Genomic DNA, 26,342 nt, shown 5'->3' with positions numbered 1-26,342 from the left:
CATTCAGTTGGCTGAGTTTTCATCCCTGAGTGTGGGATGGAGGCTAAGAAGGCAAACCCATATGATGCACTTGCAATCAGGCTCAGTCAGATGCATGAACTCATTTAACCTTCATAACACCCCCATTCAACAACAAAGAAACAGTCACATTTCTGAAGTTCCAGGACCCAGGATTCAAAGTAGGCAATTTTGTTCTGCCACCTTGTTCTTACTCAGTTGTCAATTTTTACTTAGCCCCCATGGTTTACAGTGCTGTTCATGTTTAGGCTTAGGGTGTCACTGTGTTGACACATCACACCTGCCACTAGGTCAGCATCCCTCCATATCTCAATACTTTGCAAATCAGCTGACTCTGGGGTCTGTTGTCACGGGTCGTTTCTTATACCTTTATGGTGTTTCTTCTGACTCCACATATGAAGGAGATCGCTTGGAAATTGTCCTTCTCTTCTGACTCACTTCACTCAGTGTGATACCCTCTCATTCCTTCCAAGATACAGTAAATGGCATGGTTTCATCTTGTCTTGCAGTTGGGTGGTATTCCATTGTGTATTGCATATACCACAGTTTTTATCTACTCATCTATTCCAGAACACTCATTAGTCTGCCTCTCATAGTAAAGTAGAACAAACCAGAAACTAGTGAGAAAAGAGAGCACTGGACATTTACCGCCAACCATTCCATCATCCTTTCTAGAGTTATAATTGTAATATGGATTACCTTTGACCTTATTTTCACAGTAAGTAATCAATTTGACCAAGATGAAACTTTCATTTGCAATTAAAATTTAAATATAGAAGATATGTTCATACTGTTGAGTCACTCCCATTCATTAATTCTTATTTTCCTTCTGAGTTGATTATAAATGTTTCTCCTATAGCTTTAGATAATTATGATTGTTGCTGGTACTTCTGGCAAATAACAATCCCTGACCAAAATAAGGCATTTTCCCCCACTAGGTGAGAATTTGCAAGGGTATCAAAGGCAACCACTATATGTTGTTTGTATTGTTGAGATCTTCATGTGATATTTCATCAGGTTGTTTTCCCTGCAGTTAAATGCAAAGGACCTTTGAACCCTGTTGTATATCAGAACAGAAAAGGAGTTCTGTTGTATTTCTGAGTCAGATAATATATTTATTTGTTCTAACTTTATTAAATTCTGTTAGATATTATGTAACTGATAAATGAATGTCCTTTTAAACATTTATTAACATACTTACAAAAACAGCATTGCTCATTAAAATTAATCTCTTTTTGGTAAGGTATAGCTAATCCTTTCAGTGATTTATTGATGAAAGTTAAATGGGCATTTTTACTGTTTTTCTGAAAGTAGCAAATTTTTTTTTTACTAAATATATCATAGACTATATAACTGTACTTTCACTTCTTGTTTTAATGAATGCAAGGATTCTTCTGAAATAATCATATTGCTTGGAAGCTGGGGGTGTAACTGTGACCTTTGCGTTGGACCTGGATTCCATCCCAGCCTCGCCCCCAACTTATTATTTCATATCTAGATTTAAGAATACTCTCTCTTAGAAATATGGCATCCAAATGCCTGCCTATGGACTTTGTATTTGAATTGGTGTTGATTGATAATGTAAAAATGAACTTGTCCTTTGCTTTATTGCTGCTTTGGGTCTTTTGTTGAACATTATGAAGAATCCAAACTCAAATTTATAATTTCTCCTTGGCTGAAAATGTTCTGTTCAAATTAGAACCCAAATTATGTTTCAGCATGTAATTTCTTCCAGAAGAAGTTTTTCACTAATTGGAGATTAGAAAAATAGGCAGTCTTGCTGTTGCTGCCTGAAACCTGGCCCCAGACCTCAGCCCTTTCCCTAGGCACCGAGTTAAGAGCCTGGGAGCCATTTCCTTAGCAGTTGGTGGTTATTCTGGAGAGCCAAGCAGCACCTAGAAGGACTTCAGTATTCATCCCACAGTCCTGCACCCTGGGCCCAAAACCTGCCTTGATTTTTTTTCTTATTCCACCTGAAAAGGAGCAGTCTTCAACAACCTAATAAGGGAAAAGTGGTAGCCCTGGAAACAGAAGCATCCATTTATGGAGCTAATGTTCACAGGAGGAGTCCTGGACTCATGTTTAGCATCTTTAACTCCCCCAGAATTTCCAGTGACACATAAGGACCTAGAACGTTTTGAAGTCTTAGCTGAGTAATCTTAATAAACATGCAGCGAGAGTGTTAAATGAAACTTAAAAGTTTAATGACTTTCCCACAATTTTTACCATGCACAAAAGCATTTTCTGTTTCTTTATTCTTGTTTGGGGTGGGAGGGACATGGGCTGGACATTTCTCCTGGCTCAGTGCTCGAGGAACTCTCTTGGCAAAACTCAGCAGACCACATGTGGTGATGCCACCATTTTTGGTGCCAGTGATCAGACCAGGATCAGCTGTGTGCATGGCAAGCCCCTTCTCCCTGTTTTCCTTTGCACTGACTCAGGGCAGGCTGTGCACTCTGTGAGCCTGTCTGTCTGCCCTTACATATCACTTTCAGAGTTTGAAAAATTCACCAAAGGCACATATTTTAATAAACACACTCATGAGGTTCTTTACACATTCCTAATGGTATATTAAATAGCGTTTACCCCCAGAAAAAAGTACTTATTTGCAATAGTTGTGTTTTCCAGCTCATTAGAATTTTTATCTCTGCGTTTTCTTGAGCACCTTTTCCTAAAATGGGAAGATTCCAGCTATGCATGGCATTGTTGACAGTTTTTAGTGAAAATTATTAGCCAGTCAACATCTTTAGTAATTTTCTTCTCTGTCTTCAGTCCAGTGCTGAAATGTAAAAGGGGGCTTTGCTAGCCAAAATTATAAAATTCTGTGTGTTCAAGTGCTAGTGGTGGGCTGGAGAGATAGAAGAGCAGGTAGGGTGCTTGCCTTGCATAATACCAGCTAGATTCAATCCCTGGTATCACATGTGGTCCTCCAAGCCCTTCCAGGAGTGATCCCTGAGCACAGAGCCAGGAGTAAGCCCTGAGTACCACTAGGTATAGGTTAAGACCAAAATAATAATAATAATTATAATGACATATAACAAATAAATGCTGGTGGCAACATAGATTAAGTTACTGGAGCATAGAATTTAGTTTAGTACATTAATTAGATCATTACAGTGGGTCTGGCCTTGTTTAAGACATTCAGTTAATAAAACGTGATCCCTATACTCAAGAAATTCCATCTAGTTGAAGCACTGTAACTTAGAGAATCTGATGATGAAAGCAGTTAAATATCTTTTCATGAGATTCAAGGTCTCTTTGTTGCTCATCCAGAATTTTAAGGAGCTGATGAATGAGTATAGAATTATGACCATCTAATCAGCAAAACTATGTGTAAAGAGATAAGAATGAAAATAAAGGGGCTGGAGTGATCGCACAGCAGGTAGGGTGTTTGCCTTGCACGCAGCTGACCCAGGTTCGATTCCCAGCATCCATATGGTCCTCTGAGCAACACCAGGGGTGATTCTTGAGTGCAGAGCCAGGAGTGACCCCTGTGCATTGCCGGGTGTGACCCAAAAAGCAAAAAAAAAAAGAATGAAAATAAAGGGACTGAGAGTTAGTTCAGGGGTTAAGGCCCTTGTCTGGCAAATGGCTGGCCTCATATAAGCACCACATATGAACCCCAGGCACTTCCAGGAATGATCCTGAGCAAAGAGCCAGGAGTAAGCCCTGAATACTGTCATGTATCACCCAAACTCCCCATCTGAAAGAAAATGGGCAAAAAGTAAAATCCAACCTGACCTTCAAGAAACTGTAAAATAATTTAAGCCATTTGCTTGGAGGAATTATGACCAATCTGTTGGTCGATTTATCCATGTCTACTTATAATGTTTAAACTGTGTCCATAGTTCTCTCCCCAAAATAATTTTAACCAGCTTCTCCTGTGCTTTAAAATTTGCAATGATTCCCAAGTTAGTGCACATGGTAGCAAACTGTGTCCTTTTTTTCCTGTTACAGCAAATGTGATCACTGTATCACTGTCATCCCATTGCTCATCGATTTGCTTGAGTGGGAACCAGTAAACGTCTCCATTGTGAGACTTATTGTTACTGTTTTTGGCATATCAAATACACCACTAGTAGCTTTCCAGGCTTTGCTGTGTGGGCAGGGTACTCTTGGTAGCTTGAGCAGGACAGAGGAATTGAACCCAGGTCAGCTGCATTGCAAGACAAACACCCTACCCACTGTGCTATCGCTCCAGCCAGTGAGTGTGATAGATGGTGAATATTATTCTGTTGAGCAGCCTCAGCTGCATCCTCTGATGTGCCAAGTGTTTGCAAGTTCAGACATGCCCAGCTGTAACTTTTCCTCACTTCTCACCAACTCAGGATGGCAAATCAAAACACCAGAGTGAGACCGTCACTCTCGTGGGCTCTAATACACTTCAAAAGTGAATTCTCTTCAAGCTGCTTTGTTGTCACTAATGAACTCCTCAAAATGAGTCGTAGTACAACCAAAGACACAGCTCCGAATTCCAGCCATCTTCTGTTCTACTCCTGGATACTCCTGGACCAGCCACGTGTTCTAAAATTCATCTTCCAGTCTTCCCTTGATATGGGGTCCCTTCTACCCCCCACCTCCCACCCGCCTCAGACATACACAGATGCCCTTTCCAGATCACTTAAAGACCTTAGGACCATAGTTACAAACATCCTCAGTTGGTTCTTTCTGACCAAGATACTCTCTGTCCACTTCAGTGTTCTCTGAGATTCCTTTGCAGGTCTGACACAGCGTCCCGCTCTCACAACAGACCTCAGGAAAGCGTGAACCCTCACCTATGATCCTGCACTACTTTCTGGCAGAAGTTGGTTTTGACTTTAGTCTCACTTTTTTTCTCATGCCAAGTTTGTTTGATTGAATTCTTTCCCAAGAAAAGAAAGTACGCCTCACCTTGGCAAGATAGTTAGGGGAAAATACACTGAAGATGCGACAGCAAAGGCTGTCATGTAACTGATTCAGAGGTCCTATTGAATTTGCTATATTTTACTCCTTTTTATCACAGAAAAAAAGTAAATTAAATATTTGGAATGAAAGGATATTTTTCCCCAAGTCCTTATTCTCACACCTGCACCTTCTCAGTAGTTCAGAAATTGATTGTACCAGCACCCTGCTCCATTCCTCTTGAATTTCCAGTGTCTATTTTCATGGATTTCACTGTGAGTTGCCACATGCTATAGAGATTGGGAAAGAAAAATGAGACACAAATTTCTGCTTTTTCTGCTTCTCAACATTTCTGTTTGAAGCATTGGAAAAAGAAAGAAATACTGACAGAGGCACTACATTTCATTGTATCCTATAACTGAGTCTCCAGTTAATGTAACTACCTCACACATCCTATATGTGTTCATAAGAATGTTTATAGAAAGAATCTGCACAAATAAACCCATGTGTTCTGACCAGAATAGAGAATATTTGGAAATCATTGGCTCACAGTTTCTTTTTTTTTATTTTGGTTTCTTTTTTTTTGGGGGGGGGAGTTACACCCAGCAATGCTCAGGGGTTCCTCCTGGCTCTGCACTCAGGAATCGCTCCTGGCAGTGCTTGGTGGATCATATGGGATTCTGAGAATTGAAGCCGGGTTGGCCACACCCAAGACAAACACCCTACCCACTGTGCTATCCCTCCCACCCCGGCTCAGTTTCTATTTCTTTTCCTTTGCTTCAGATTAAGGAAAAGTGACATACAAATAGTAAAAGATGACATCACTCCATTCTCATTCTTGAGGTGGGGGAGCCGGGGTCGGGGCACAACTGACTGTGCTCTTTGGTTTTATGCCTAGTTCTATGCTCAGGACCTGAGCTGAACCAGGGTCAGCCACATTAGAGGCAGGAGCCTTAGCCCCCAACCAATCTTTCCAACCCCCTCAACGGATATCTTTGGGGAAAGAGATCCCACCCAGCAATGCTCTTGGCTTAGGAGTGCTTCTTGGCAGTGCTCAAATGAACCATCTGTCCTGCCGGGGACTGTAATTAGGCTCAGGCTGTATGCCAGGAAAGAGCCTTACCCCTGGCTCTATCTCTCCAGCTGTATTCTCATTTTTCTAGAAACACCGAAGTATGAAATGAGATTGACACCTTTTATAATTTTTTGCATAAAGGATAATCAATGAATGTCTCACGATAGTATGTGAGGTATACCGAACATACAGAATGCATGGGAGTTAAATTAGATGGGAGATTAAATGCATAGAGGCATAGATGGATCTATAGCTATAGATACATAGATAAAATTATTGTCCCTCTGATCACTCATTTATAACATATTAAAACTTTATATAAAAATGTTGTAATTCATGTTGCCTCATTTTCCAGAGATAGTAGTTTAAAATAAGAATCTTGCCAAGAACTCACGGGTGAGCTGGCTTTTTGCTTCTCTTGTCAATAGGAAAAGAGAACATACACTCTCAGACAGGTTCCGTCTCATCCGATTACGCAGCTCAAGGAGCTCCTTGGCATGTGCATGGGGTCCGTTTTCTGCAGAGCATGGCTTTGTTTTCTTTGCATCTTGTGGCATTGCTGCATGAATTTCTTGTGACCACAGTGAATCTTTAGGATATAATACAAAGCTGTTTCTCACACCAATTGTCTGAATTTGTCTTTCAGATTTCCATGTAGAAGAAGCGCTGGATTGGCCTGGCGTATACTTGTTGCCTGGCCAGGTTTCTGGGGTGGCTCTGGACCCCAGTAATAACTTGGTGATTTTCCACAGAGGTGATCATGTCTGGGATGTAAAGTAAGTAAGAGTTCTCCACCACGAGTAAATGATAATAAAAATAGCATGTTTCAATTTTTATTAAACTAAGAATAATGGTGGAGAAATGATCAAAGTTCTTCTGAATGTGATTATTGTGAACAAATATATTTGTTTTGTAAGGTCTGAGTATGGCAAGAAGCAGTACGGATGTCTTATGTTTTTATTTATTTCTCTTTGGGGGTGGGGGTCGCACACCTAGAGATGCTGAGGGGTTACTCCTGGCTCTGCACTCAGGAATTAACTCCTGGTGGTGCTCTGGGGACCATATGGGATGCTGGAGATCAAAGCTGGGCTGGTTCAATCACAGACAAGGTCTTCCCCACTGTATTATCTCTCCGGCCCCTCTTTGGCCTTTTAAGACCTTTAAAGTTACTCTGTCTGTGCATTTCTGGAAAGAAGGCACTAACAACACTAACAACCAGATGTTCTGGCATTTTGTCTTTTCTTTATTTCAAGCCCTATTTCATATTCCCAAGAAGAGTAACATAAGTCGGTTAAAAGAAATTTCCCTGAAAATTTTCAGGACATTTTTGAGGAGCTGCCAGGTGGTACCCAGGAGGCTCGAGGGCCTCGCCAGGGCCACCCCAGTGATGCTCAGGGGACCATGTAGTGGTGGGTATCAAACCCGGGTTAACTGCATGCATTCTGCCCTAATCACTGTTCAACTTCCCAGCACCAATTTTCAAGACTTTTTAAAGGTAGTGCACCATGAGAGACAAAACAAATTGGTTGGCTGGCTAAAACACTTTGATTTCTGAATGTATTGGATGCAGATTAGCACTGATAGTTTGAAAAAGGGAAAGTTCCCTTTCCTTCAAAGCTCAACTTTGGCTTCATAGAATTGACCTGTGAATCTTCTCAGACTATGATGAGAACAGTTCAGTCATTGTATTTGTAGGAATATTATCTGGACCTTCAGGTTTTCATAAAGATTCATTGTAATAGTTCAGTATTCTCCTTTCTGAACTGCGGAGAGCACAGAACAAGCCAGAACTCATGAATACCCAGGTTTTTCCCTCTGAGTATCTAATTCTGATCTGTAATATTTTCCAATGCCATTTTAGATGGATATTTGGATTTTTAAAAGTCTAATATTTATCACATTTACTGTTTATGGACTGGAGCGATAGCACAGTGGGTAGGGCATTTGCCTTGCACGAGGCTGATCCGGGTTCAATTCCTCCGTCCCTCTCTGAGAGCCTGCCAAGCTACCGAGAGTATCCTGCCTGCACAGCAGAGTCTGGCAAGCTCCCCGTGGCATACTCAATATGCCAAAAACAGTAATAACAAGTCTCACAATGGAGACGTTACTGGTGCCCGCTCAAGCAAATTGATAAACAACGGGACTAGAGTGCTACAGTGCTTGTTGTTTATGTTTAATGCTTGTGTTATGTATTTATGTGATGTTATGTTTCATAAATTAATCAATCATAGATAGACATTGTTTTTATCATTATCATTCACATGAAACTGAACCAAAGTAAATCTGTTGCCCCAAGTCTGACTGTGATCAGTGGCAAAGGCCTGTTTTCATTCCTTCCCATTTCACCCCGGAACTGTGAGCATGCAAGCACGATTATATTTATCATAGCTCACTCTGACAGTTTGCAGGTTATTTTCATTGCTCTGAATAATGAAATAGCCACTTGTTTGTTTTATCAAAAATTTATATATCAATTTAATATACATTTATAGTTTATATTTATATAAATGTATATATAATAATTATAAACTTTAAAATATTCTCTAAAAATAGTCAGGGGCCAGAGCAATAATACAGTGGGAAGGGCCTTTGCCTTTCACATGGCTGATCCAGGTTCGATCCCCAGCATCCCATATGGTCCCTGAGCACCACCAGGAGTAACTTCTGAATGTAGAGCGAAGTGTAAGCCCTGAGAACCTTGAGATGTGGCCAAAACAAAACAAAATTTAAAAATTTAAATACTGCATCTCAGGCTGGATTTAGTCAGTGGATGAGGTGCATACCTTGCATGCAATCAATTCAGGCCAATCCCTGCTACCCCATCTGACTCCCCAGGCAGCATCATGAATCATCTCTGAGTATAGAGCCAGGAGTAAGCACTGAGTACCGCAGAGTGTGACCCAAACACCCCCACCCCAATAAAATACTCAGTCTTCTCCTTTCAAATATATGAGTGAAGGGTCTACATTTATAGCTCAATTGTTTTCATCCTTTTCAAGAGATTGTGAAAGTTTATTCGCACTGTTACATATTTGTGTATGTATTTAATATAATGCTTCATACTTACATGTATGCAGTTGAAGATGGAGCTCATTCTATCAGTGATTTCAAATAGATTTGTAGATTTGAAACTGATTGTCTTTTCTGGTTGTCGAAGTTGAAGTTGCAATCTGAGAAAGGGAGATCACTCTCTTTAGAGTTCAAAGGACGCGCTAGAACTCAACAGTCCTATTCAAACATCCCTATTATATTGTCATAGTCAGCATTTAAAAGTAGAATTTAAAATAAATTCTAAAAAAGTCTTTGCCACATAGTTTTAATTTTAGTGAATATTGCCATAATTTCTGCCTGGATTTCTAGCCACATTTTACCAGATGAAAAAGTTACAGCTTTGTTTTCTCCCATCCATACTATTTCTGTTGGTTAAAGCTGACTTAAACCAAGGCCAATTTTCCATTTTAATTTAATACTCCTTCCAAGTAAACAGTAGGGGATGGAGTTATTTAATGGAAAAGCGGATCAGTAGATGCAAGTGTGGGGTAGAAGATGGCACAGATTCTGAAATAAAAGCACATCAGAACATTTTGTGAGACTTCCAGCTGAAGAAGTGGGACTTGCTGACCGTTACCTCTCATCTGGCCAACAATTATGATCTGATTTCCCTTTTATTGCCAAAGTTATAGTGTGTTTAACAACCCCCCTCAAAAAAAAGTAAAAATGGTACCACCAAAGGGACATTGTTAAAAATAATGCAACCTTTCTTCAGAGATGAGGAGCTAACTCACTAAACGTCAGATTCATTTTTACTTCATTTTTATCCTTCAAAAATAAGAATATGTGTTGTCTTTTTCCTTCTTCCTCTTGCTTTTTGCCTGTTGATGACTAATATCTCTTACAGTTCATGGACTTAAGAAAATTCTCTTCTGGCACCCAGATCTCTGCTTTCAACAATGCTCTGTTTTATTATCCATGAAGTCTCTTGAAGTGGGTTGTGCTCTGAGTTCTTTTTGAGGAGAATAGATGCAGATTTCTGGCCTCTGTTCTTTGAGTGGCCATGTATAGTTGGCCACACATCCTCCATAGATAAGGCCCAGTGCATAGCAGAGTCAATGTTCCTTGCTTATCTTCTCCTTCATCAAATAGTGAAGGATTAGACAAAGGAAAAATTGATATCTTCCTGGAGCATTTGTGATGTGCTGTTGAGAGACTTGAAAATTAAGGAGTTCAGAGAAGTTTCTTTCCTTCTGCTGCCACTATTTACATAGGGCAATTCCATACATTTTTTCTAAGGATCTCTCTCATCCTGATTTCTTTATCCACCACACTGTAGGTTCCTGGAAAGCAGGACCCAGTGAAATCTAAGCAATCCTTCATATTTTAGGAAACAATCATACTTTGGGTATCATAAAGTTCTGGCAGTTCATAATAATTCCTAATTAACCACACAGTGGTCAAAGTTCTTCTGATAACACCCATCAGCCACTTTCATAAATACTATTATTCTTCATTACTATCTATAGCCCTGATGAATTTTGGCTTTTCTACTTGTTCATGCCTAACAGACATGGCAGGAAGAATGAGCATAATAAACCACTTGGGCTCCTGCAGAAGTGCTGCCACTCTCAAGCTGACTTCAAGTTTCCTTCCTGTCTTCCCTTTACTTAATCTGGCTTCAGTAAGAAATTTCCCAGCAGGAGCTGGTTGGTTCACACCTGGGTAACAGCTGTTTCTGGGCTTTGTCTTCAAATCATTGTCTCTGTCAAAGTTTTGCTTGTTGATCCTTTATTCATCTGAGCTTGGTGGAGGCTCCATTTTGAGGAACTCATATCACATACATTCCTAAATAAAGCAGGAGTCTTGCCCTTAAGTTCTTTTAAATTTTATTTTGTCTTATAAAGTTGCTCACAATATATTTATTACATTTAATATTCAAACACCAATCCCACCATCATTGCACTTTCCTACCATCATATTTAGAATATTTCCACCCCAAATCCTAAATCTTGCCCCCCAGATCAGAACCAAAATAATTAATTTCCTATTGCTTGTTATGAATGACCCGCTAAAAATGGTCCAATAAAGTCTACTTAAAGGAACGTGTGTGAAGATTGTTGTATTTCACCCTGGAGCCATTAAGCCCTTGTATAAGAGATGACTAACATGTTTGTTAAAGGTTGAGCCTTGTATGCATATATATATGTATATATGTGTATATATACACACACATATATATCAAGACAGCCTGGCATGGGGGTTGGAGCCATCTCTGTGGCGTGTTGCTCTCTTCCAGGAACTTTATTTCTCTTGCTCTTAAGTTTAAAAGATTTTTTTTTCTCTTTGGGTCTCACCTGGTGATGCACAGGGATTATTCCTGGCTCATGCACTCAGGAATTACTCCTGGCAGTGCTCAGGGGACCGCATGGGATGCTGGAAATTGAACTGGGTCGGCCGCAAGGCAAATGCCCTACCCGCTGTGCTATTCCTCCAGCCCTCTTGTTCTTAACTTTTAAGTGTGAAAAGTTGTTTCCTTTATGATACTTATCATTTCTTCACGTGAGTTGGGAGAGATCCTGGAAGTTATGTAGTTTGGAATTCACTCAGTTAACCTAAAGGAGAGAAAACTGGTACAGAACAACTTAAGAAATGTGTTAGTGGCTAATGAAACTGTGAAGAGTTTTGGTTGCCAAAATAATTTCATCACAAATCACTTTCCATGTATTTTCTTCTGTATAGCAACATTTCTAACTTCTTTCTTCCCCTCTTTTCTTTAAAATCACATTATTACAGGGAAGATATTCTTTGCATCTTGATTGGACAACAAGAAGTTCTTACATTGAGCCTTTTCCCTCTTGATTGTAAGACCATATTCCCTCTGTTCCCTAACCGATCACTGTGGGCAGAGGAATGAAACCTCTAAGAATTTGTTGTCTTACCTAAATTCTTTGTCCTATCCATGAAACTAACACGCATTTGACATAACTGAAATTAGTGGACTGAAAGTGAAACTTAGGATGTTTGATTAACATCCTAATGGAAAATTGAAGCTTCATTAACTCAAAATGGGGCTATAGATATTAGGCATCCAGAATAACATCCTGTTAAAGCAAACATCTCTGTAAAGAATCTACCAGTTATCCATGACTTGACCTGTACCTTCAATGTGAGATACAGTATCTGGTGCCATCCAGATGTTCTCATGCTCTTCACTGTTAAACTCAGACCTAAGTTCTGTAACTCCATCGTTGTGACTGCCTCATGCAGGGTGAATTTGCTTGCTATCTGTCAGTTATTCTCCTCTGTGAAGAAAGTCTTTAGACTCAACATCCTCCCATTTGAACTTTAAGCACACATTCAGCAGAGTGTCCTCTGGTTTCTCAATCCTGTAAAGAGTTTGACTGAAGCACTGTAGCACTGTAGCACTGTCATCCCATTGTTCATCGAATTTGCTTGAGCGGGTACCAGTAACATCTCCATTGTGAGATTTGTTATTGTTTTTGGCATATCGAATATGCCACAGGGAGCTTGCTAGCTCTGCCTTGCAGACGGGATACTCTTGGTAGTTTGCCAGGCTCTCTGAGAGGGATGGAGGAATCGAACCCTGGTCAGCCACATACAAGACAAATGCCTTACCTGCTGTGCTATTACTCCAGTCCATGGACACAAAACCTCATATTTAGTGAGAAGCAGTGCAATTCCCTTTCCTGACATGCTTATAGTCTAAATAGCAATAAATGTAAAAAGATTGCACCCACTTTCATCAGCAATCTTGCCACCCATTGCCATGTTCAATATGTCATCTACTGTGATCTCCAAATATTATATTTCATGAAGTTACCTTTGTTTTAGTAAGTATTTCTATTAATGCGGTGTTTTAAATTAGCAAATTCAGTACTCCATTCCCATCACATTTCACACCATTAGAGTTAGCATTTTCTATTTAGAGATGCTATCTTGTTTTGTTTTGTTTTGTTTGCTTTTTGGGTCACATCCGGCGATGCTCAGAGGTTTACTCCTGGCTCTGCACTCAGGAATTAATCTTGGCGGTGCTCAGGGGACCATATGAGGTGCTGGGGATCGAAGCCACGTTGGCCACATGCATGGCAAACGCCATACCCACTGTGCTATCACTCCAGCCCCAGGATGCTATTTTGTTCAAACTCAACTGGAATGAACTTCCCCCACCCAGCCCTATATTAGATCTATCAAGTGTGTCCTTCATATATATCATTTGTGAAATATGACTAGGAAATATTTGGTTTGAAAGTTTTGTTTTGTTCTGTTTTTTAGTGTTGAGGGGAGGAAGGTTGTCTTCATCTCATCCCCAAATAGTTCGGCATCTGTTCATCAATGCTGTAGGGTATTTTGCCAGCATATATTATTTTCAAAACCTGTGTGCTTCCTAGCTTTCAGAACCATCGACTCTGATTCTCCATCTGCATTTTCTGGACTCTCAGTTTAGATATCCCCTGGGGCTCTGCTTCTACATCTCCAAAGTAGAATTAACTTTTACTCCTCTAGAATTTCATTGGGCCTGGAGAATGGAAGTCAGGATGGAGTCGCAATCTGATGCCTTATGTCTAAAAGCAAGTTGAGGGGCCCTGTCCTCACTCTCAGATTCTTATTCATTTTGTACTTGTATTCCTCCCTTTGATGGGTTGTGGTTGTTGCATCCATTTCATGGCAGCACATGGACACGTGTTCATCATGGTCTCCCGGCTTGCACACTGGGCTGCGGTGTTCACCAGTCACCTCACACTTTGCTGTGGCACTAGGGATCACAAACAGTGGTGCCCCTGGGATTTCACCCCACATGTGCTGCAGTGCCTGGGGTCATACTGCAACCTTGTTGCCTCAAGCTGTGTGTTCTCTTGCTGAACCATCCCCTCCAGGGCTTTGCCATGTTTAATTTTTCTCTTTTTTTAAATGTTTATTAAAGAACTATGACTGCCTATTTAAAAAGCAAAGTTACTAATAGTTGCATTTTAGGTATACAATAACAACACCAATCCCTGCACCAGTGTCCCGAGATTCCCTCCCTCTCCCAACCCCAGCCCACCCCTTCAACTTGACAGGCACACTACGGACTTTCAGTGGTTGGCACGTAGAGCTCATGCTTTCAGTTCTGTTGACTCTGTGGTTTGGGCTATGGCTGTACCCCTCACCCATATCACCAGTTTAACTGAAGCTCTGATGCCTGTTCACCAGGTACTTCTCGGTACTTCTCCTCTTCTCTCCCTCCCTGAATTCTTTCTTTCTCTGTCTTCTCTCTAGAGTTCAGATTTCATTGTCCCGAAGCTCTTTACTTCTCGCTTTGTCCCCATCCTTCCTTCTCTTACATATATCAAGTTTGAAAGCTGTCATGGAGCTTTTGCAGCCTGTATGAGAGGAGGGTCACACTTCTTGTTCTTTCTTTTCTTTATTTCTATCTCTGTTTTTATAAGACTAGAAATCTGGGTTTGAATTTTGAAGCCATTTGCTGGCTTTGAAGGTGGCCTTAGGAACATTGCCACTCACTGGCTCTCAGCACCCTAGTCTAAAGCATGAGGGCTGTGCTGAGTGCCTCATTCTGTTGGTCACAACAAGCATTTTGTTAAACCCATTGGCCTTTACTGGCACAGCAGGACCCAGAGCCCTGATTCCTCTTTGTTCTTTCCATTCCAGTTGGAGATGGCCTTGGAGGCAGGTCCAGCGGGACACCAGTCATTCTCATTCATTATCCACTCAACTCTCCTCCTCATAAAGAATTTTTAGAATCTCTTTGTGCATGTATGAGTGTGTATGTGTGTGTGTGTGTGTGTGTGTGTGCATTTGGGAGTAAGTATTTTTTTTAAATATAGTACTGAGTTATATTCCATTCAAGTCGCTGGCCTTTGTATGTGTTTTCTTTCCTAACATACAAGGTACATTTCCTTTTATTTTCTTACTGGAAAACTTAAAGGTTTTTTCCTCTAGCTTCTTAACTTACATAATTACATGATATTTTATTTCTCTCTTCAGTTGCTGTTAGTTATTCAGCATACCCTAATTTTGAATGATGATGCAGGAGTTTATTTTGTCCTCATTTTAGCTCTTTTTGTATGAGAATAGAGCGAAATGGTTCTTCTCAGCCTTATCTAAACTGTTTGATTAGCTGCTAATGTGCAAAATCATTAATGGGGGATTCAAAGTGAGGAAATAAAGAGCTGATGGATTCCAGCCCACAGCCCGCTCAGTCTTTTCAGCAGAGCGCTGCTTTTTCAGAGAAGCAAAGAGAATCAGTGGTGCTCCGAGCTCTGTGTGAAATGCGCAGGGTATTATTATATCCTGTAAAAAGTTAAATGTGGTTGAAATAAAGACCTCTGCACCATAGAATGTGCATTATGGCACAAAATAAGCAGTTTGCTATGGCAACTGTGTATCCAGCTCTGTCATCTGACATCCATTTGTGAGCTGCACAGGGGTTACCTGGCCTTGAATTACAAGAGAGCTTATAAACTACTTTCACAGATTAAATATGTATGTGATTTTCCCATTTAAGAAAAAAATCCATTTCTTTCATGATTTGCCCTATATATAATGCCTGGAACACTTCTTTTTATATAATTTTGTTTATTTTTTAAATTTTATATTAGCTATCATTGATTTACAGTTGTACAATACTGTCAGTACCGGTATAGTTGAATGCATACAACATTCCCCCAGCACACCTGTCAGGAGTGATTCCCTCAGCACAAAGCCAGGTATAAGCAGCACGAGGTGTATATATGTATGTATATATTCATTACCTTGGGATATGTATATATATGTAAATATATATATTCACACACATATGTATTATATACATAAACATTTCAATGAGATAATGGGGTTTATCTTGTGCTTAGTTTCTTTAAAGTTATCTTCCTACGATTCCTAGAATTCTCTTGTTAATTTGGTTACAAATTAATATATGTAAATATGCTCATATGAGTAGAATGTCTAACTTTCCTTTTGAGTTTTTTGTTCATTATATTTTCATTAGTTTGTGGGTTTTGTTTGTTTTGAGAGAAGGCAAGTGGTTAAATGAACAATTCTGTAACTGTAAATTCAGGAATTAGCCTTACCGCTGAAATGGACACAAGGAAATGAAGTAATGAAATAATGTCACTGTCACTGTCACTGTCATCCCATTGCTCATCGATTTGTTCGAGAAACAGTAACAATAAGTCTCACAATGAGAGACATTACTGGTGCCCACTCGAAATAATGTATAATTAACATAATACCATGAAAAAGTGGCTAGCCTTAAGCATTACATAAAGTGTTCTAATTACACTAATTACATGCAGGTGACTTGTGGTAGCAAAAAGAACACTAAAAACAAACCAAATAATCTTTACCTTATTAGTTGCTGAGAAGACAGTTTAATAAGTTGAGATATTTGATAGTTTCTGTTTCCAGTTGTGTATTATAGAATTCGCATTTAGTTACTATAACTGATTTAATTTTTTAAACTTATTTTTTCTGGGGCTGGCATGATAGCACAGCGGGTAGGGCGTTTGCCTTGCACTCAGCCAACCCGGGTTCGATCCCCAGCATCCCATATGGTCCCCTGAGCACTGCCAGGGGTAATTCCTGAGTGCAGAACCAGGAGTAACCTCTGAGCATCGCCGGGTGTGACCCAAAAAGCAAAAAATAAATAAATAAATAAATAAACTTATTTTTTCTTTCAAACTCCTGTTTTTCTTTTTCTTAGCTCACAGTTTGCAGTTCACAGTTTACTATGACAACAGCAGAAGTAAATAGTAAAATAAAAGGGATGATCCTCAAATTAGTTAACATTATCTAATAAATCCAATAGAAACTCGGTCTTTCTAGGTTATGAGAATAGATAATGAGCAAGCAAACTGTTTTCACAAAGGAAAACTATCTACTTGAAGACATTTTTGTCTACAAAAGGGAATGGGAGAGATCTAACGGGGATCTGTGGGCTTGATCTGCATCATTCTCCTGGTTATGATATTAAACTGCCTTGTGAAGCCATTGAGAAAATGTTGCCGGCCATTTGGGAAACTGGATAAAGGGCGCATGTTATCTCTTTGTATTCCATTTGTAAGGTCACGTGGCTCTACAGTCACTTCAAATCTGAGAGAATCCAGACGGTAGGATATTTACCTTGCACATGGCAAGCCCAGGTTTGAACCCCAGCACCATGTAGGCCCCCCAGACCCTCCAAGAGTGATCCCTGGGCACAGAGGCAAGAGAAAGCCTGAGAACTGCTGGGTATGGCCCCAAAACAACAAAAAAATATAATTATTTCAAATTATTAATTTTGAATAAAAGGCCAGACAGGGTTCAGAAGACAGTACAGAGGTTAAGGCAGCTGACCCCCAGTTTAATCCCTGGAACTACATAAGATCCCATGAGCACTGCCAGGAGTGATCCCTGTGCATGAAGCAAGGAGTAAGTCCTGAGCACTTTCCAGGTGCTCAGAGCCAGAAAAGAATAAAAAAGAAAGATAAAAGATAAATTTCAGTCTGTTGTAGTCAGTAAAGAATAATTCTCTTATGATTTTAGTTCCCATTGTTTTGTTACAAAGCACTGAAATGTGAGTAATAAAAGGTAAAGGACTTTGCCAGGGATGGTGACCTGTGCTGGCAGTTCCAGCGACGCGGAAGACTGGGTCCAGACGATGGCTTGAGCCCAGGAGTTCTGGGCTACGTGTCCTCTGCCGATCAGGTCCATACTAAGTTCAGCATCAAAATGGTGACCCTTGAGCATCCCTCAAGGGAACAGGGGACAGGGGATCACCCTGTTGTCTAAGGAAGGATCAGCCAACTTAAGTCAGGAAAAAGGAGTTAAACCTTGAAACAGAATAAATGAAGAGTCTTCATCCTACATTGTATAAATGGAACAACATCCTTTGCGCCATAATGTGCTAGGCTTTTCTTATCCAGAACTACAGTCAGCTAGGACGCAGGGAAGGTTAATCATGGATAAATTGTATACCTTTGTTTTCTGAAAGAGTAGGTATGGTATGTTTAGTTAGACATTCATACTGAAAATCATTTCAGATATAGGATGGGGCATTTGACAAGCAGTAAAAAAAAGGAACCTGTGTTATCCCTTCTCCCTGGTTTAATAATACCCTAAATATTGGCACATTGGGTCTTCCCAATAAAATCTGACATTTTATTCAATAACTATCCCACGAATATACCGTAAAACCTTTTCTGTTAATGGTATTCCTAACATTTTATAAACTTACGCTGTGTGTTTTTAATTATAGATAATTGCGTATCTCAACAGTGTTATTGAAATTTTAGGATGACAAAGCAAAATCAATAGTGGATATTGAATTAAATGTGTCATTAAAAAGACCTACTTCAGGGACTTACTGATATCTTACTGATAAAATGACATATATATATTACAATTAAGAAACTCAAATCATTCTGTGAAGTTTATTTTTAATAGAAAGATAAGCTAACTTTGTTTTTGTTGCCCAGTAAAATTCTATTTTACTTAAATATTTATTGATCATACATTGAATTCATCTGACTATATCTGTGTATATGTTTGATTTTATTCACACTCATTCACACATATGTATCAACTTAATGCAGTCCCAGATCTTTGTGGAAGATTTTGTCTGTTTGTTTTTTTGTTTGGCAGGGCAAGGGGTGCACTCCCAGGAATTCCTGGTCAGTGGGGTCTATACTTCAATGTGAAGAATTAAGGTTGAGATATCACTTGTCTCACCCTGAGGACCCCAGGGACAGAGGGCTTCCAGGCTGTACTGGTGAGGCTCAGGGGTCCCTGTGGTGCTGGAGATGGAACTGGGGTCAGCCACATACAAGGAATGTACCTAACCCCTATAGTTTCACTCAGGCCCTATATTTTTTAAATAAAAATTATATATATTATAAATTATATATGATATATTAAAAATAAATAAATTTGCTTGGAGCCAATGCCTTGCACATGGCCGACCTGGGTTCCACTCCTGTCACCACCTGATCCCCCAAGACCCCTGGGAGCACAAAGCCAGGAGTAAGCCCTGAGCACCACCAGTGTGTCCACAAATATGCACCTCATTATTCTATTGGTTCAGCTGAGGAGAAATTATCTTTTTCATTTATCCTAAGTAATTTCCCAAATTGTAGTAAGTCTCCAATGTGGCACCATTGGGAAGGACGAGTAAAGAGAGGCTTCTAAAATCTCAGGGCTAGGACGAATGGAGACGTTACTGAGACCGCTCGAGAAAATCGACAATCAACAGGATGATGATGGTGATGATGATAGTATTTGTGATAAATACAGTGTCTGTCAATATAAGCATAAATATTATTATCTTTCAGAGAGATAGGTGGAAAAGGTAAAAAATGGAATACTTTGCAATATTTGTGATAACCTAGAAAACAGGGAGTTATCTTCTAGGTTATCATACTTCTAGAAGCAGAAGTTATATAATTTTTTAGTTTATAATAATATTAAATTATTATATAGTTTCATAACCTTTCATCATAAAACACATGTTATAAGATTTTTCTTTCAAAACTCAATTACAGACTTGAAATATTTTGAGTGCTCTGATGAAATACATCTCATGATACCCATGGCAAGTTAAAAAGACAAACACATTTTGGGGAATTTTAAAATACTTGTCTGAATTGAAGTAACATTGGTGATAACATTGACTAGGTTCCAGATGTGTCTCATTACAAATCAACATCTATACACACTGCATGTGTTCACCACTGAAAATTTAGTTTCCGTCCTTCAGCATTCAGCTGACCCCTAAGGCCCAAATTATTCCTGCCTGCCACTCCTTGTTCTGTTCTCAGTATCTGCTTTTTTATTAGCCTGGGAATTGGTGGTGTTCTGTTTTTGTAAACTTATTTTTGACCACCCACATTCTTGTGGTCCTTTCTGCTCTCTTTTTCAACAGAGAGCACATTCAAGGAAGTTACACTTCCTTTGGCAGTTTGCAAGAAAACAACTATTATGTAGACTTCACACATTTGGAAGCCCCGTGACCCCCTCCACCCTGTGGTTGGTACCTTAAGAATGCTGACCAGTGTTTCTCAAACTTGCACAGAAAAGGCCCCGGGGGCAGCTTGGGAAGGCACAGATTCGGGTGCAGGCATGAGTCTCCTTCCAGGAGATGCCATGCTGCTGCTCTGCTGAGCTCTTCAAGCTCATGGTAAATGCAGAATCCTGGAGATACAGAGTGAAGGACAGAATGAAGTCAAGTCTCTGCTGGGTTCTCGGTTCTGCATTTAAGGTCTTAGGTAAATGGGCTGCAGTTTCAAGGTCATGTTTGATGTTTCACATTGATGTATTGTCCATTCTAATGCTCTCTATCTCCCTCCCTTTCCCTCTCCCTCCCCCTCTCCCTCCACTCTCTCTCCCCCTCCCCCTTTCTCTTTTTTTTTTTTACAAAAAGTTCTTTTGACAGCAAGTTTGTTTACCAGCAGAGAGGAATTGGGCCGATAGAAGAAGACACTATTCTTGTGATAGATCCAAATAATGCAGCAGTTCTTCACTCCAGCGGGAAAAATCTGTGAGTTTAGAGGCTTGCATTATTATTAAAGCTTGTACCACATGTAGTGTATCATTAGGTTGGGTCTTAGACAAAGGATGTTGCACTGCTCTGTGAAAAAGCACAATTTCAGAAAGATGAGTTGGCCTATCCCATCTCTCAGTTTCTAAATAAAAAGTTCTAAATTCTGAATATTAGAATCACCTTGAAAGATTCACTAGTTTGATTCAGGGCCTGGCAATGCGACTCTAATTCTGTGGGTGCCTCAAATGAGGCCCTGGGTTCAGCCTCCTATACTGCAGGACTGGGGGAAATACCTGTTTCTATTTATTCTGGGATAAGGCATGGGGGTGAAGTAGTATTTGAAAGTTCCTCAAGTGGTTCTTGTAGGTAATTAAGCCCGAAAGCCACTGATAAACATAGCTAATGAAATGAGTTGCTGGTCAGATCTGACAATTAAAAATATAATTTTCAGTTGAGAACTTTCATAACTAAGCTAATCCAGCAATCAGCCATAAAGATTTTTCTCATCTCAGAATAAAAATTAAACAAATGTCATTTTCTCTGCTTTCCTTAGCTTGCATAGGTAATTTGGCTTTGAAAGCTGCTCATTATTTAGTCTTCTTCCTAGATGGCATTTGGCAGCCAAAAAAAAGTTGGCTGATATTCATGGTCATTGAAATAAAGAGACACCTGCTTTCAGGGTGTCCTCAACCAAGTTAACATGCCAGTTTCATAATCTCCACCCCACTCACTCCCATCTGCTCGGGCACAGGGAGAGTCAGCTTCTTTGAAAGGCAAGGAACCATCCGATTTGAATAAAGCTATTCATAAAATTGGTAATACACACATATGAGATAATATAAATATACAAATATTTCCACACTGAGCATGAAATGGCCAAATCCTAATACCAGGTTACTGCCTACTGTGTTTGAACATGTTTCTCTATGGCTGTGTCCATCGATCAGGAGCATTTCCAGAAAGGTGAGGGGACTGCTGCTGAATGAATGTGTAGGATGCCTGCGTCCAAGACAAATCTTAACTCAGTGGCCAAAACAGAGACCTAGCTCAGTTCATTTTTCAAGATGACAATGTCACAATCATGGTTCATGAAGAATGTCTGTCTGTGGTTGCAAAGGTTAGAAGCAAAACAAACAAAAAAGCAAAAACAAAAAAAAGTATGTCTTGTGGATTGGCAGAATGGCCCTTGGCCACATCAGATTAAGACGTCCCCCAGATGTTCGTTAATGCTAAAAGACTTCTGTGAGCTTGTGAGCCTCTATCTACACTAGTTTAGAATTCTCCTCCATGGGCCATCTCAGTTGATTTGTTAGAGTAATCTTCTCTGATGGTTATGCAACACACCATTTATTTTCATGAACAGAGCCTATACAGTTATTGGGTGTGGGGAGGGATTCTGTTTGAATAAACACTCTGCAAGTTTTTTGAGTCATATGTTTAATATTTTATGTTACTATATCATAGGACCTGAAGTATATTTAAACTATATAAATTTATTTATACAGTTGACTCGAACACAAAGGGATTAGGGATACCTACCCACTCAAAATCAAAAGTCCACCAATAACATTGGACACCCCCCAAAACTTCACTACAGTTGTTCTGAGAACCCTCCCCCACCCCCACTGCTACCCACCCAGTGAATACTGAACCCACCCACAGCTGCTCAAATCCCTTCTAGCCTAATCCACCATCTTTATCCTCAGTTCCACTTTATGGATTCAATTTCTTGCCATTCACAGCTGGTTGAACCTGTGAATGCAAAACCTGCCCAGGTTAAAAAGCATTTACTCAAAGTGAGCTTAATGAGTTCAAATTTGTGTTACTCAAGGGTCAACTCGATTTCTCCAGATGACTTCTTTCATCTACATTTCTAAGATGTTAATATGTACAAGGTTATTTTAAGGCTCAGTTTGTTTTGTTTATATGTGATTCCCAGTATCAAATATAAGCAGAATTTGTTTTTAAATTGATGTTATTTGTGTTGTTTACTCTTATGCCACACTCTTAATAAATGTTTATATTACATGTACATATACATATATATGTATTTTTTCATTTAAGATTAGTCACAGGAGGTCTCTTTAACAGATATTTTCATTTGGCAGTTTATTTAGTGTTTTCTCTGGTCATCCAGGTGTGCATTTGCAAATCTATAAATTTATGTTGCCTTTACAAGATGCATTAGTTTTTAAAAATATGCTCGTTGCTTTGTAATCCATTTACAGTTAAAAAAATCCTTTTATTTTGCAGATTTTACTTGCCACATGGCCTGAGTATCGATAAGGATGGGTATTACTGGGTCACAGACGTGGCCCTGCATCAGGTAATCAGTCACTTGGCAGTTACTAAAATAGAAGCTAACTTTATCCTTTCTATATGCTCTGGTGTTACGTAGGTCTTTCCCTGAGATCCAAAAAGTCTATTAAAAGAAACTGCAACCGCCCCATTGGAAATGTATTGAAATGTTCAAATTCACCCTTGTCCATAGGGCTGGCAGGCAGCTGAAGGCCAGAAGTGAAGCATCACTTTATCAGCCTCCCCTCTCCACTGGACAGTTGCTTTATTGTCTTCTGTCCCCAGCTCCTAATTCCATTTTGTCATTTGTGTTTGATGTTTTCTTTCCTTTTTTTTAAAATTTTTTTTTTTAATTTTATTGAATCACCGTGAGATAGCTACAAGCTTTCATGTTTGGGTTACAATCTCACAATGATCAAACACCCATCCCTCCACCAGTGCACATACCCACCACCAGTATCCTGGTATACCCCCCCTTTCCCACCCTCCCCCTACCTCTATGGCAGACAATATTCCCCATACTCTCTCTCTACTCTCAGGCATTATGGCTTGCAATACAGATACTGAGAGGTCATTATGTTTGGTCCATTATCTACTTTCGGCACACATCTCCCATCCCAATTGGTTCCTCCAGCCATCATTTTCTTAGTGATCCCTTTTCTATTCCATCTGCCTTCTCCTCTCCGCTCATGAAGCAGGCTTCCAGCTATGGGGCAATGCCCTTGTGTCTACTGGCTTTGGGTGTCAGTCTCATGTGATGTTACTCTATACTCCACAAATGAGGGCAGTCCTTCTATGTCTGTCTCTCTCTTTCTGACTCATTTCACTTAGCATGATACTCTCCATGTCTATCCATTTATAAGCAAATTTCATGACTTTATGTCTCCTAACAGCTGCATAGTATTCCATTGTGTAGATGTACCAAAGTGTCTTTAAACAGTCATCTGGTTTAGGGCACTCGGGTCGTTTCCATATTTTGGCTATTGTGAACAGTGCTGCAATGAATATATAGGTACGGATGTCATTTCTACTGTGCTCTTTTGCATCCTCGGGATATATTCCCAGAAATGATATTGTGGGGTCATATTGAAGCTCAATTTCTAGTTTTTGAAGGACTGTCCATATTGTTTTCCAGAAAGGTTGGACCAGTCGGCATTCCCACCAACAGTGAAGGAGTGTCCCTTTTTCCCCACATCCACGCCAGCACTGGTTGCTTTTGTTCTTTTGAATGTGTGCCAGTCTCTGTGGTGTGAGATGATATCTCATTGTTGTTTTGATTTACATCTTCCTGATGACTAGGGATGTGGAGCATTTTTTCATGTGCCTTTGGGCCATTTGTATTTCTTTTTTGAGGAAACTTCTGTTCATTTCTTCTCCCCATTTTTTGATGGGGTTAGAGGATTTTTTCTTATACAATTCTACAAGTGTCTTGTATATCCTGGATATTAATCCCTTATCAGATGGGTATTGGGTAAATATTCTTTCCCATTCTGTGGGTTCTTTCTGTATTTTGGTCACTGTGTCTTTTGAAGTGCAGAAGCTTCTTAGTTTGATGTAGTCCCATTTGTTTATGTTTGCTTCTACTTGCATGGTCAGTGCTGTTTCATCCTTAAAGATGCTTTTAGCTCCAATGTCATGGAGAGTTCTGCCTACATTTTCTTCTATAAACCTTATAGATTAATGTCTGATATTGAGGTCTTTAATCCATTTTGATCTGACTTTTGTGCTTGGCATTAGACAGAGGTCAGAGTTCATTTTTTTGCATGTAGCTATCCAGTTTTCCAGTACCACTTGTTGAAGAGGCTTTCCTTGTTCCACTTTGCATTTCTTGCTCCTTTGTCAAAGATTAAGTGGCCATATATTTGTGAGTCAAAGGCTGGAAAACAATCCTATAGGCGAGCAATTCCCATAAAAAAAGCTGGTGTAGCCATCTTAGTATCAGACCACATTGATTTCAGACTGAGGAAGGTCACAAGAGACAGTGAAGGGCATTTCTTATTGATAAAGGGATCTGTACAACAGGAATAACTAACAGTACTAAATATATATGCACCTAATGATGTTTCTTTCCTAAGTGACTTCAGTCCTCTGTGAGTCCAGGCAAGGTTGCCACATATAGTTTGTTCCCTTTGTCACATAAGTTCTATTTAAGTATAGAATAATCATTAGGATCTTTTAAAAGATAAGTTTTGGTGGAAAAAAGTAATGGTAGGGGGAAAAAAAACACCCAATTATCAGAAGACATGGTTGCGACATCTGATAGCCTAGTTCTCCCTCTTAGAGAACCTGGCAAGCTACAGAGAGTTTACTGCCTGCTCTGGGGAGAGCCTGGCAAGCTCCCTGTGGCGTATTCATATTCCAAATACAGTATCAATGATGGATCTCATTCCCCTGACTCTGAAGAGCCTCTAAGGTGACACCATTGGGAAAGATGAGTAAAGAGAGCCTGGTAAAATCTCAGGGCTAGGATGAATGGAGATGTTACGGGCCCGTTCGAGCAAATCGATGATCAACGGGATGACAGTGATACAGTGATGGTTGCAAGAATCTGCAGCCATGGTGGTGGTAAATATCTATTGCTTATGCATTATGCGGGAAGCACTGTATGATTAGCAAGGGGGGAAATCAGGAGGATGAGTGCAGCAGAATATCCATGTACCTATTCATCTCCATCCACCACACTGTAAATTACTTAATAATAAGTATTATTTATTTAATTCAGAAAGTTTATTTCAGAAACCTGTCATATCAAGTGCATATACCTGTCCCAGTGATCTTGTCAATCAAATGCTAAAATTTTTACTTCTTTAGCCAAGTCTCCGGGAATATCTACTTTTATCCCCTTGGAAAATGTCCTTATATTGATAAAGGGATATCTTGTAGGTGTATGCCCATATGAACCATGCCTAGTGGCTAAAGCCTTTACTCTGAACTTTGTCAAAGGTCTTCAAGCTGGACCCAAACAGTCAAGAAGGGCCTCTGTTAATCCTGGGAAGGAGCATGCAGCCAGGAAACGATCAGAATCACTTCTGTCAACCCACCGACGTGGCTGTAGATCCAGACACCGGCGCTGTCTATGTAGCAGATGGTTACTGCAACAGTCGCATTGTGCAGTTCTCACCCAATGGGAAGTTTGTCACACAGTGGGGAGAAGGTATTGATGAGGCTATTGAATGTTTTTACCAGTGTCAATAAGAATGAGAGATTGAACCTTCATCACATATACCTCAGGATATTGTTGTCCTCTGTGGCAAGAATATCCTGTGTGCATAAAGTTGGCTTGTACACACTATATAAGCACATATTGACACAGTACACACACACACACACACACACACGCACAGACACACACACACACACACACGCACACCTTGAAAGTAAAAGAATGCTTCTACCAGAAAACCTTGTTCAAAAATATAAGAAAAATCTGTAATGTTTTTGTATGGAAGTTATTGTGAAACAAACCAAAAAAAATAAAACATTGTCAGGGAAGTTGACATTGACAGTGTGATTGGGGTTGAAAAATTATATACCAATGACTGT

At 39.8% G+C, this 26,342-nt stretch overlaps 1 protein-coding gene across 12 annotated transcripts in view; it reads left to right on the top strand.

Annotated features, from left to right (window-relative positions):
* Positions 1-26,342, top strand: part of PAM (peptidylglycine alpha-amidating monooxygenase) — a 297,725-nt gene that overhangs the window by 246,330 nt on the left and 25,053 nt on the right. For all 12 annotated transcript variants that reach the window (XM_055143816.1, XM_055143866.1, XM_055143857.1 and 9 more), the window contains 4 exons: positions 6,621-6,750; positions 20,382-20,498; positions 22,755-22,827; positions 25,743-25,953. In XM_055143816.1, coding sequence (XP_054999791.1) covers positions 6,621-6,750; positions 20,382-20,498; positions 22,755-22,827; positions 25,743-25,953 — 531 coding nt within the window. The remainder of the gene's footprint in view (positions 1-6,620; positions 6,751-20,381; positions 20,499-22,754; positions 22,828-25,742; positions 25,954-26,342) is intronic.

This window comes from Sorex araneus, chromosome 1, assembly GCF_027595985.1.
Source record: "Sorex araneus isolate mSorAra2 chromosome 1, mSorAra2.pri, whole genome shotgun sequence".
Classification (NCBI taxonomy): Eukaryota; Metazoa; Chordata; class Mammalia; order Eulipotyphla; family Soricidae; genus Sorex; species Sorex araneus.
The sequence above is the reverse complement of the archived record's forward strand: the minus strand, read 5'-3'. Positions and strand labels throughout refer to the sequence as shown.